Raw genomic sequence first — 11,304 nt, forward strand, 5'->3', positions numbered from 1 at the left:
CTATTATCAATTAAATATTTAATTGAATCAAATAATATTTTTATTGTAGCTGTCAATTGAATGGTATTTGCTTTAAATACTGAAATTATTGTTGGTTCAAATACCATTCAATTGCGACAGCTACAATAAATATATTATTTGATTCAAGTAAATATATAATTATTGATAATCAATTTTTTTTTCAATGTATAAATGATATATTATTTTGAAACATTAATTTCGCACAGTTCTTGGTCCAAAGAGAGTACTATAAAAAAATATTATACACGACGATAATATTTAAAATTAAATAAATTAATTCAATAAATAATTATAAAAATGATTATATAGTTGTTATGTTGTAATAAAATTAATTTAAAATTTTTTAAAATATATTTCAATAAAAACGGGCGCACATTTTGAACACAACCATTTTCATATAGAAATCAGTGTGTTTGTGCCTTTTACTCTCATATATTATACCATTGAAAATAAAATCCTTCACCACCCACACACACACACACACAAAATTAACTGATTGCGTGTGAGTGATTTACTATTGGAAAATCTTTCTAAAATAAGTTTTATAAAAATTGGTTGAGAATCCCTTTGCACATAGCCTCCTCATAATACATAGTATAGTATAGTGTGAGAGAAAGTTGAAAACACAAACTCTATTCAGAATAAAAGTCTTGAAAATGTCTGCCAAGAAGAAAGCCTTTAAAAAGTTACCTACAGATATTTGTCCATTTCATTATGAAATATGTTTAAAACCCGACTTGAACAAATTTATTTGTGAAGGAGAAGAAAATATACATGTTGATGTAAGTACTGAAATGAATTAATTTCAAATTGCCATACTAAAATGTGCATATATACAAATATACTTTTTTATTAAAAATTATTTGTGCATATAATCCAGAATTAATATTTCAAAACACAATTTATCGTTTAAATAAATATAAAAAAATATAAGCGATAATAACAAGTATTAGTCTTTTAGAATTTCCAGAAGAAAATATCACTAAAAACTAACCTAAAAAATAAGAAAAAGTCACGTGTACAATACTGACATTATTCTTGAAAAATTATGAAAATTTCAATAGAGGATATGCATAATAATTTTTAAAATTATATCATAATATTTCTTAAATATTAACATCTAGTTGAATTTTTTTTAAAGAATTATCAATTTTATTATTAAATATTGATACAAATGGATTTAAAAAAGATTTCGCGGTAATATTATGTTTTAAATCTTCATAATATACTTTCAATACTTGTGTGTGTGTGTGTTTAATGCAGATAAATACTTCAACAAATGTTGTAACTTTAAATTCGGCTGATTTAGAGTTTCAGTCAATTAATTTTCATACACATGAAGATTTATTGATATCATCAAAGAATATATCAATTAATAATGAAGAAGAAACAGTTACAATTGAATTTGATGAAAAGCTTCCACCAGGTCGCTCAGGTTATATACGTTTAATATTTCAAGGAAAAATTAATGACAATATGAAAGGATTATATAGAAGTAAATATACAGGGTAAGTGTCATTGTGATTTGATTATTACACAATTTCAAAATTAATAATAATATTAATATATTGTTTCAACAACAACAACACACAGTTTGGATGTTGTCGGTGATAGCAGTTATAGCAAATATGCAGCAGTTACACAATTTGAATCATCAGATGCTAGACGTTGCTTTCCATGTTGGGATGAACCGGCATATAAATGTACTTTTGATGTAATATTACAAGAAGTACCTGTTGGTCTTGTAGCTCTATCAAATATGGTACGTATTGTGTATAATCATTATTATAAAATTAAAGTTTTGTCTAAAATTTGCATTAATAATAATTCTTTTTTTTTAGCCCATCAAGACTATTACTAGAAATTCTTCATTAGAGAACAACAAAATTGTATTTGAAACAACTCCAAAAATGTCTACGTATCTTGTAGCTTTTGTCATTGGAGAATTTGATTATTTAGAAGATGTAACTAGTGACGGAGTTTTGATACGAGTATATACTCCAATAGGAAAAAAAAAGCAAGGACAATTTGCACTTCAAGTAGCAACAAAAGTTTTGCCTTATTACCATAATTACTTTGAAATATCGTATCCCCTCCCAAAAATGGATTTAATAGCTATAGCAGATTTTTCATCTGGTGCCATGGAAAATTGGGGTCTAGTAACATATAGAGAGACATGTTTATTAGTAGATTCACAAAATACATCAACCGTCCGAAAACAATGGATAGCGTTAACAGTAGGTCATGAATTGGCTCACCAATGGTTTGGTAACCTTGTAACAATGGAATGGTGGGATGATTTATGGTTAAATGAAGGTTATGCATCCTTTGTAGAATTTCTATGCGTTGCATATCTTTTCCCTGAATATGATATCTGGACTCAATTTGTAACAGATGTTCATATTCAAGCTTTAGAATTGGACGCTTTAAGAAACAGTCATCCAATTCAAGTTCCAGTTGGGCATCCTTCAGAAATTGATGAAATATTTGATGATATTTCTTATTGTAAAGGTGCGAGCGTTATTAGAATGTTACATTCGTATATTGGCGATGAAGATTTTAGAAAGGGTATGAAATTGTACTTGACCAGATATTCCTATGCTAATGCAAAAACAGATGATTTATGGACTGCTTTAGAAGAAGTGGCCAAGAAACCAGTACGCTCTGTTATGTCAACGTGGACGAAACAACAAGGTTTTCCTTTAGTTCAAGTTGAACAACGACGACAACAACAACAACAGCAAAGTGGTGGTGGTGCGGAAAATGATGAATCAAATAATGTTTTACTTACATTCCAACAAAAGCGATTCCTTCCTGATGTTGTTAATAATTTGGTAGAGACAAAATGTAAAGAGAAATGGATTATTCCATTAAGAATAAGTGTTGCTCAGAATCCTGAAAAAATTTTATTTGATGATTTATTATTGAGTAAAGAAGAAGAAACACTAGAAATTGTAATTAAAGATGTGCCAAAAGACTCGTGGATTAAAATTAATTCAGGAACAATAGGTTTTTATAGAACAATGTATAGTACTGACATGCTTCAACTTTTCGAACCAGCAATAAAAAATCGTACATTATTACCTCTTGATAGATTAGGTCTTTTGGACGATTTATTTGCTATTGCACAAGCCGGTCATTCATCTACAATTGATGTACTGAAACTGATGCAAGCTTTTCAATTCGAAGATGACTATACTGTCTGGTGTACAATTTTAAATTGCTTAAATAAAATTGGCCAATTAATTTCGCATTTAAATCATCTTGATAATGCATTCAAGGTTTTTGGTTGTTCCTTATTAAGAAATATTGGCGAAAAATTGGGATGGGAAGCAAAAAGTAATGAAAGTCATTTAGATACATTATTGAGGCCTCGTATATTAGGAAAATTAGTTTTCTTAGAAGATGAGGAAATAATTCGTGAAGCAAAAAGACGATTTACATTACACATTAAAAATGAAACGATACTAGCAGCAGATTTACGCAGCCTTGTATATAGAGCAGTTTTATCATCAACATCCGTAGATGATGTTGAAAATTTTGAAACAATGCTTAGATTATATAGAGAGTGTGATTTACACGAAGAAAAAGATAGAATTCTAAGTTCTCTTGGAGCTGTTGGAGATGTCAAGTTGTTGGCTAGAGTCTTGCAATTCTCTATGAGTGATCAAGTTCGTGCTCAAGATTCAGTATTTGGAATTACTTCAGTGGCAATGATGAGATACCAAGGTCGGCTTCTGGCATGGGAGTTTTTGAAAGAAAAATGGGATATATTATTGGATCGGTATAAAAGTGGATTTTTGCTAACACGCTTAGTAAAATGTATTACAGAAAATTTTGTAACTAATGAAAAAGCACAAGAAATTGAAGAGTTTTTTAAAAATCAATCTATAGTTGAACGAACTGTTCAACAAAGTGTTGAAACTATCAGACTAAATGTTGCATGGTTAAATCGCGATAAGGACAAAATACAAGAATTTCTTTTAAAACCATGAAATGTGAAGAAACACACATGTTTTGTAAAGTTGGATTGCGAATAATATATAAATAATAAAAGTTGGCTCATAATTTTTAAAATAAAATTCTTCTAATTATTTATTGAATTCGATGCAATAGAAAATATTATTTTCAAGTATAGATAATTATAGTCTTGTTGAATTCAAATAAAATGAAAAATTATTCCACTCTGAATAATATTCTTGGCGAATATGATTCTTCTTTAATTTAAAATGTAATTTTTTCAGTGTGAATAGTACTATATTGTTTTTAAAATAAGTTTAGTAAATTGAGTATATTTAAAAAATATGTTTTACACTAATTTAAGTATAGAAAAATAAATAAATATATACATATATAAACTAAAATAAACGTAATGTAAGTATTTTTAAAAGTATTGATAAAGAAAAAATTTTCATAACCTCGATGGGTTCTATAACACATATACATACAAAAAATCCTTTGATTCATTTCAATTGCGCATTGGATCAATATTTGGTGTTTATATTTTTACAAATACAAAATTTAATACATGGTTAAATATAAAATTGTTGCTTAAATGTATAGAATGAAGGTATTCTAAAATATATTAAATAGTAGATAAAATATAGTACGTGCGAATAATTTTGAAGTACTAGGGTACTTGATAATTTATCACTTTTCTACATACAACAATTGTTGTGTGAAATATTAAAGAAAGGAATTGAAAAAAAAATCTTTTCTATAGATGATAGACAACAATTATTTTAAGATATATTTTTATTCATCTAGAGAGAAGGAGAGAGAGAGAGAGAGAGCAATATGTACAATGTAAAATTCTTTTTAAAATATAAAAAACAATTATAACAAAAAATTTTTTTTCACAATTTCAAGTATATATAAATTTATATACAATTAATATGATTTAATGTCCAATACATTATTGTTTTTTATCAACTGAATTAAAGAATAATTTTATAAAAATCAATTTTTTATCATGTTTCACACAGAAACAATATTGATATTAATAATATCAATAATATTTAATATCAAAACGCAATGCCAACATATACATTTTTCAAAGTCAATAAACTAAAAGTTTATTAAAAAAAATATCACAAAAGCTTCATTAGTGTTTCTTTTTCAATATATATAATCTAAATGCAAAAATGAAAAACATCAGACACTTTAGATTTACAACAAAATGTTTGTTGTCATTCTGCACCACAAATTTTCACTGATCCATAATGGAGTGAAGATGACAGTCTTGCTTGTGCACATTACTATTTTCTTCTAATGTTGATTGCAAAATACAAATGTATTCAATAACTCGCTGAATAACTTGTAATTTTGAGAGTTTTCGTCTTTTTGGCAAATCAGGAGCAACAAGAGACTGTAATTTTGTTAAGTATGCTGCAACTTGTTCTGCTTCGAGATCTCGCCGAGTTCCATTATTTATTTCAAGACTATTGGGCAAAACACCTCTTGCTGAAGGTGGAATTCGACCTCCAGCTGATGAGTTTATTACCATGGCTTTCATGTCAACTTTTCTACACATACACTTTAGCATACACTTGAAAGTATATGATTTTTTTCACTGCTAATTACAATGTTTTTAAAGAAAATGATGTATAATAACAATAATGTTTAGCATCATTTCCAAAATATATAAGTAGATAATCTTTAATACAACTAAATTAACTGCTGTGATGAATCTTGACGCAGCAGCAGCAGATCACTACTAGTATCAAGACTCACACCTGTACTTTTGTATATATAAGCAACCATCCCCTCTATTTTCACAATCTGTACAACATTCCTAAAACGCGCGCAAACGCCATTACACTTTCGACAATAATAATAATAATAATAGCAATAAAAAAATTATAAAAATAGTTGTTGAAAAAAACGTTGACGAAACAAAACATTCTTATATCGTCAACGTTTTGGAAAAAAGTTGAGAAAAATAAAAATTAAATTATTACTCCATTATAAATATTGTTGTAATAGATTACAGCATGTAATCCTTCATTTATTTATTAAAAACCAAGATTTTATTTATAGTTGTGTAAAACATTCAAAAAAGTTGACGTATGTATAATTTTTAAGAAAAAATGGATACAACTTTTAATACCCAACTTTTTACCTATATATAATAAGAGTTGAAAAAAAAACATTTTCAATGTTGCAAATTTTTCCAATCATTTTATTAATATTCATAGCCAAACAATAAAATTGTTGAAAAAATTTAAATATTTAATTGAAAATAATAAAATGAATGCATCAACTGTGAATGGGCAGCGCGCAGACAACAGAATCATTTCGAGAAGGTATCAAATTAAAAAGAGGAAGAGAAACAGCGACATCGCCATACATTCCATGGAGGCGCCTTCTAGTCTCGTGAACACCTGCACATTCAGCTGAATCACGGCGCCAACTAAAACTTGTTTCTCACATTCTAAATGTGTATACAATCCATACTACTACCACTTAAAAATTTTTACTTTTTCCTACTCTGAGAAACTATAAGTCTTGATACTTTAGGCACTTCCAAGTCCCAAATTGGGTAATTGCTCAAATAAAATACAATAAAAGCCCAAAAAAAAGTTTTATTCCTCAATTTTATTTCTCATGTGGTTTATTTAATATTGAAAAAAAATTATGGCATAATGTGACATATCAAATCATTTGTAATATTGCATGTAATTTGATTTCGAATAAATGTCTTTTTCATTTAAAAAAAATTATAGCAAGTACTCTCTAAATCTGAATTAGCGAAATTCCACTAATTTCCCAGCGATAAGTATATCACTGATTCAATTAGCGTACATACGCTAATTAATCAGTGAAATTTCACTATAATTCACAGCGTATATACGCTAATTGAATCAGTGATATACTTATCGCTGGGAAATTAGTGAAATTTCGCTAATTCAGATTTAGAGAGTAATATATCAACAATCACTCTGAAAATTGTCTGTATAATTAAATTGTGAATTTCGGGAAGAGGGGCTCAAAACAAAAAGTGTCATTTTTGCATAACCATATTTGACAGTGATAATGACTCTTACGATTTCCAGAGTTGAGCCCTTTTCGAAATTCACGATACAATTTGATTTCTCATAATAATAAATTATGTATATTGACAGTACGGTAATGATGTAAATTAAAAAAATTTGTTTCCTTTTTTCTAAAAAAATTTGAATCTTGTTAAAAATAAAAATGAAGATATAGAATATATACCTATATGCCTAGAAAAATACATTTATTTTAAAACATTTGTATTAAAGAATTCTAAGCAAAGTTAAGAATACTTACGTCACCTAAAGTATAAAAATGACGATTGCGAAAAGGAAATGAGAAATTTTGAGAAAATGTTAGAAATTGAAATGGAGACTGGTAGACTGTGTAAAATGTTGATCGATATTACCATATATGTTTTACTGTGTTCAAAATTTACCGCACTTTCCTAGCAAGTTTATGCGCCGGTAACGTCATGCTCCTTTTAATCTATTTACGTTTTGTAGGCACAGTAAAAAAAGCAGGATTGGAAGAGAGCGAATATAGTATTGGCGGTGAGTTTCTGCCAATACGTTTTCGCGTGAAAACCGTATAAAGCATTCTGCCAATCCTGCTTTTTCACCGTCAATTCTGTACTGTTGATCTATTACCACATGATTTAGGGAGCTTTCAACGTTCGCGCTAGGGGCGCTGTGAGTATAAGTCACAGCGCTCATTAGAAAATACCCTAAATCATATGGTGATAAATCAACAGTTTGTCAAATTTCATTTATTTACATTTTAACAAAATTTTATATTTCCTGTTCGTTATCAGCATTTTTACACATTAAATCAATCAATCTTTTTGATTAAAATGCCAAATCGAGTCAATAAACGTGAAATCGAAAGATTCAAGAGGACAGAATTGACGGTGAAAAAGCAGGATTGGGCGATTGGCAGAATGCCCCCAATACGGTTTTCACGCGAAAACGTATTGGCAGAAACTCACCGCCAATATTATTCGCTCTCTTCCAATCCTGCTTTTTTACTGGGAAAATAAGCAAATATGTATATTCTTTCTTTTATTAAAACTGTTTTCCGTATTAAATTTCAGTATTTGAAACTGCAGCGAAAAATTAACAACAGTTTTCTATAATTGCTTTAAAAATTTATTTTTCCTTTCTAAGGGAGCGTTTACAAATTCAAACCGATTTAATAGCAATTTTGCAAGCAAGTTAGAATTTACGGTGCTAATACGCAGCTGTCTTTAACTCAGTTATTTTTAATTTATAACCGAATTGCAGAATGTGAGAAATTTCTCGTACAAGCCCAGATAGCACAACATTTTGCAGAAAGTTTGCATTACAAACTTGGCAAATTTGCATTGCAAGTTTGCAACAAACTTGAGGCAAATAACAAAATGTCCGCCCGGTCAAAATCTATGTATTTTGTGAAATGTTGCCTTCCCCCTTCAGTAGGAAAGGTGACAAAATGTATAGTACGCAGCTCTGTATGTCACAGAAGACTACTGCGCAGACATTTTAATTTACCTTGCCACGCAAAGTTTTCTGCAAGTTTGCTCCGCAAACTTTACACAAGGCGGACATTTTGTTATTTGCCTCAAGTTTGCTGCAAACTTGCAATGCAAATTTGCGAAGTTTGTAATGCAAACTTCCTGCAAAATGTTGTGCTATCTGGGAAAATAGTAAAACTTTAGAAAATAAGTAATTTTGCTTAAAAGGATGTAAATGAATAATTTTTGTTAAAAAAATAGTCACGTGCAAGATTTTCTATATACTTTTTAAACAATTGTTTAAACTTTTATTAAGTATGTTTTAAAAATTTTAATTAAATAAAGATTTTATACTTGATAAAAGTTTAAACGCAAGTAGAAATTCTTTCGCAAGTGACTATATTCTTTTTAATAAAGATTCATATACATATTCTTTTAAGCAAAATTATACTTATTTTCTAAAAATTCAACTATTTTAAATTTTTTCAACATTATGTTTTTACTATATTCTTTTACGAGAAAATTCTCACATTCTGCAATTCGGTTATAAATTAAAAATAACTGCGACTTAAGGATTAATTTCAACTTCAATTTAATAATAATTTACTCAAATTGAAATTAAAATTATTGCAGTTCAGACATTTATAATCTTCCGCAGTTCATGCTTTGGTTGAAAATAATACACGGAGAAAAATGAGTTTGCTATTATAAGGATAGCGAATTTTTAGCTATTACAGCTTATAATTAGCTGTTTTAGCAAAAAAAAGTTGGCTAATTATTATTATAGCAGCGTTTTAGCTGCGAGTATAAACAAATATGTACACGGAAAAATGTTTGGGACAGTATCTGTACCTTTTGGTGCATTCGTTATCCCTGTCTAAAAATTTTAATATTCAATTCACTATTCACACTTCTTATTTCCTATTGTTTTTTTATACGACGTGAAGTTAATTGTTGGATAAATTTTTTGAAAGGTATATAGCATGTGCACCTAACATTTTTCCGTGTATATTCTTTTTTTAACTGTTCTCTTGAATTTTAGTATTTGAAACTGTGACGAAAAATTAACAACATTTTTCTATAATTGCTTGAAAAATCTACTTTTCATTTCTTAATTACAAATTTTAACCGATTTAATAGCAATTTTGCAAGCAAGTTTGAATTTACGCGGTGCTAATACGCAGCTGTATTTAATTCAGTTATTTTTAATTTATAACCGAATTGCAGAATGTGAGAAATTTCTCGTACAAGAATAGTAAAAACATATAACATATGAAGTTGAAAAAATTTAAAATGGTTGAAACTTTAGAAAATGAGTAATTTTGCTTAAAAGAAATTTGATGTAAATGAATAAATATTCTTAAAAAAATAGTCACTTGCAAGGATTTCTATACTTGACGTTTAAACTTTTGTTAAGTATACTTCATAAAAGTTTCTTTCAAGTGATGACTATTCTTTTTACACGGAGAGAGAATATATATTAAATTTTGTAAAAGTATTTTCAAATTGGGGAAAAAGTGCGACAAAGCGAAATTTTGATATAAAAAATACTAAACTTTAAAAAAACTTATGTGAAATTTAGTATAATTATATCAAATATCAAGAATATTAATTAAATTCTAATATAACTTTAATAAATTTCACAAAACTTTTTTTAAAGTTTAGTATTTTCTATATCAAAATTTCGCTTTGTTGCACTTTTTCCCCAATTTGAAAATATTTTTACAAAATTTAATATATATTCTCTCTCCGTGTAACAAAAATTCATTTAGGTACATTTTTTTAAGCAAAATTACTCATTTTACAGAATTTCATTCTGCAATTCGGTTATAAATTAAAAATAGCTGCGACTTTAGGATTAATTTCAATACAACTTTAATTTAATAATAATTTACTCAAACTGAAATTAAAATTATTGCAGTTTAGACATTTATAATCTTCCGCAGTTCATGCTTTGAGGTTGAAAATAATATAGATTTTAACAAGAAATAATAATCTTGATAATTTATTATAATTATAATACTTTTTATTTTTAATAATATTATGATTATTATAATAATTATTATTAATTATAAGTATTATAACGCCTCATTTATAATTGCTTTCAAATATTTTCCATGAATTCTAAAAACAAACACCTGTTGAATATTTTTTAAATAGGTTAAAAATAATTCTCAACATTCAATAACTTACTATCACTGATCTCTATATTAACTGGATGGGCGATTGCTGTAGAAAAGTGGCTTCCGGTGTGAAAATAATTGAAACCTTCGTCGTCATATTTTAGATGCCGGAGAAGCAGCGTAGAGCGGCTTCGTTTGTGTTAGTTGCCGTATGAGTGTGCTTTTGATATAGTGTGTGTGTGTGTGTGTTTCCAATGTTTTGACATCTTAAGTGCTTTAATAATTTTAATTTAACTTTTTTGATATAAAACACAGACAAGGTGTTAATTTGTTTATATTGTGGAAAAAAAGAAGCAAAGGGTGTTTCTTTTCACATGAAAGTACATATTTAAACAGTAAATACATATTATTGAAGTGTATATTTTTAGGTTATATTTTGTTTCCTTTTTGCGTAGAATATTTTACACACTTTTGCGTATTGTTAATATTAGTGTAATGCTAAATAATTTTAGTTTCCTTACCAAATTAAAAAAATATTGTTTTTAATCAATTATTATTTAAAAATAAAAATATTATTTCAATAATATTTGAGTTTATAATTATAATGTTTGAATACTAAAAGTTCTGTTACTATATTAATTAATCAGTTTTTAAAATAAAATAAGTGATTAA

General features: G+C 27.7%; 2 protein-coding genes across 2 annotated transcripts; one reads left to right on the forward strand and one right to left on the reverse strand.

Annotated features, from left to right (window-relative positions):
* The first annotated feature begins 454 nt into the window (after nucleotides 1-454).
* Nucleotides 455-4,103, forward strand: LOC122512091 (puromycin-sensitive aminopeptidase-like). The gene is made up of 4 exons (XM_043627729.1): nucleotides 455-803; nucleotides 1,285-1,529; nucleotides 1,615-1,783; nucleotides 1,863-4,103. The coding sequence occupies exons 1-4, from the start codon at nucleotides 678-680 to the stop codon at nucleotides 4,014-4,016; spliced, it is 2,694 nt and encodes an 897-aa protein (XP_043483664.1). The 5' UTR covers nucleotides 455-677; the 3' UTR covers nucleotides 4,017-4,103.
* Nucleotides 4,104-4,360: 257 nt separating this feature from the next.
* On the reverse strand, nucleotides 4,361-5,962 carry LOC122512092 (protein extra-macrochaetae). The gene has a single exon (XM_043627730.1). The coding sequence runs from the start codon at nucleotides 5,564-5,566 to the stop codon at nucleotides 5,231-5,233; it is 336 nt and encodes a 111-aa protein (XP_043483665.1). The 5' UTR covers nucleotides 5,567-5,962; the 3' UTR covers nucleotides 4,361-5,230.
* Nucleotides 5,963-11,304: the final 5,342 nt, after the last annotated feature.

The sequence above is a fragment of the Leptopilina heterotoma genome, unplaced genomic scaffold (assembly GCF_015476425.1).
Source record: "Leptopilina heterotoma isolate Lh14 unplaced genomic scaffold, ASM1547642v1 Lhet_95, whole genome shotgun sequence".
In the NCBI taxonomy this organism is placed as follows: domain Eukaryota; kingdom Metazoa; phylum Arthropoda; class Insecta; order Hymenoptera; family Figitidae; genus Leptopilina; species Leptopilina heterotoma.

What these genes read in the sequence shown, in the direction of transcription:
- LOC122512091 (XM_043627729.1), top strand. Translation starts at nt 678, where the DNA reads ATGTCTGCCAAGAAGAAAGCCTTTAAAAAGTTACCTACAGATATTTGT. An exon ending in AAGAAAATATACATGTTGAT is followed by an intron (nt 804 to 1,284) that starts GTAAGTACTGAA and finishes TGTTTAATGCAG; the next exon opens with ATAAATACTTCAACAAATGT. An exon ending in TATAGAAGTAAATATACAGG is followed by an intron (nt 1,530 to 1,614) that starts GTAAGTGTCATT and finishes AACAACACACAG; the next exon opens with TTTGGATGTTGTCGGTGATA.
- LOC122512092 (XM_043627730.1), bottom strand. Translation starts at nt 5,566, where the DNA reads ATGCTAAAGTGTATGTGTAGAAAAGTTGACATGAAAGCCATGGTAATA.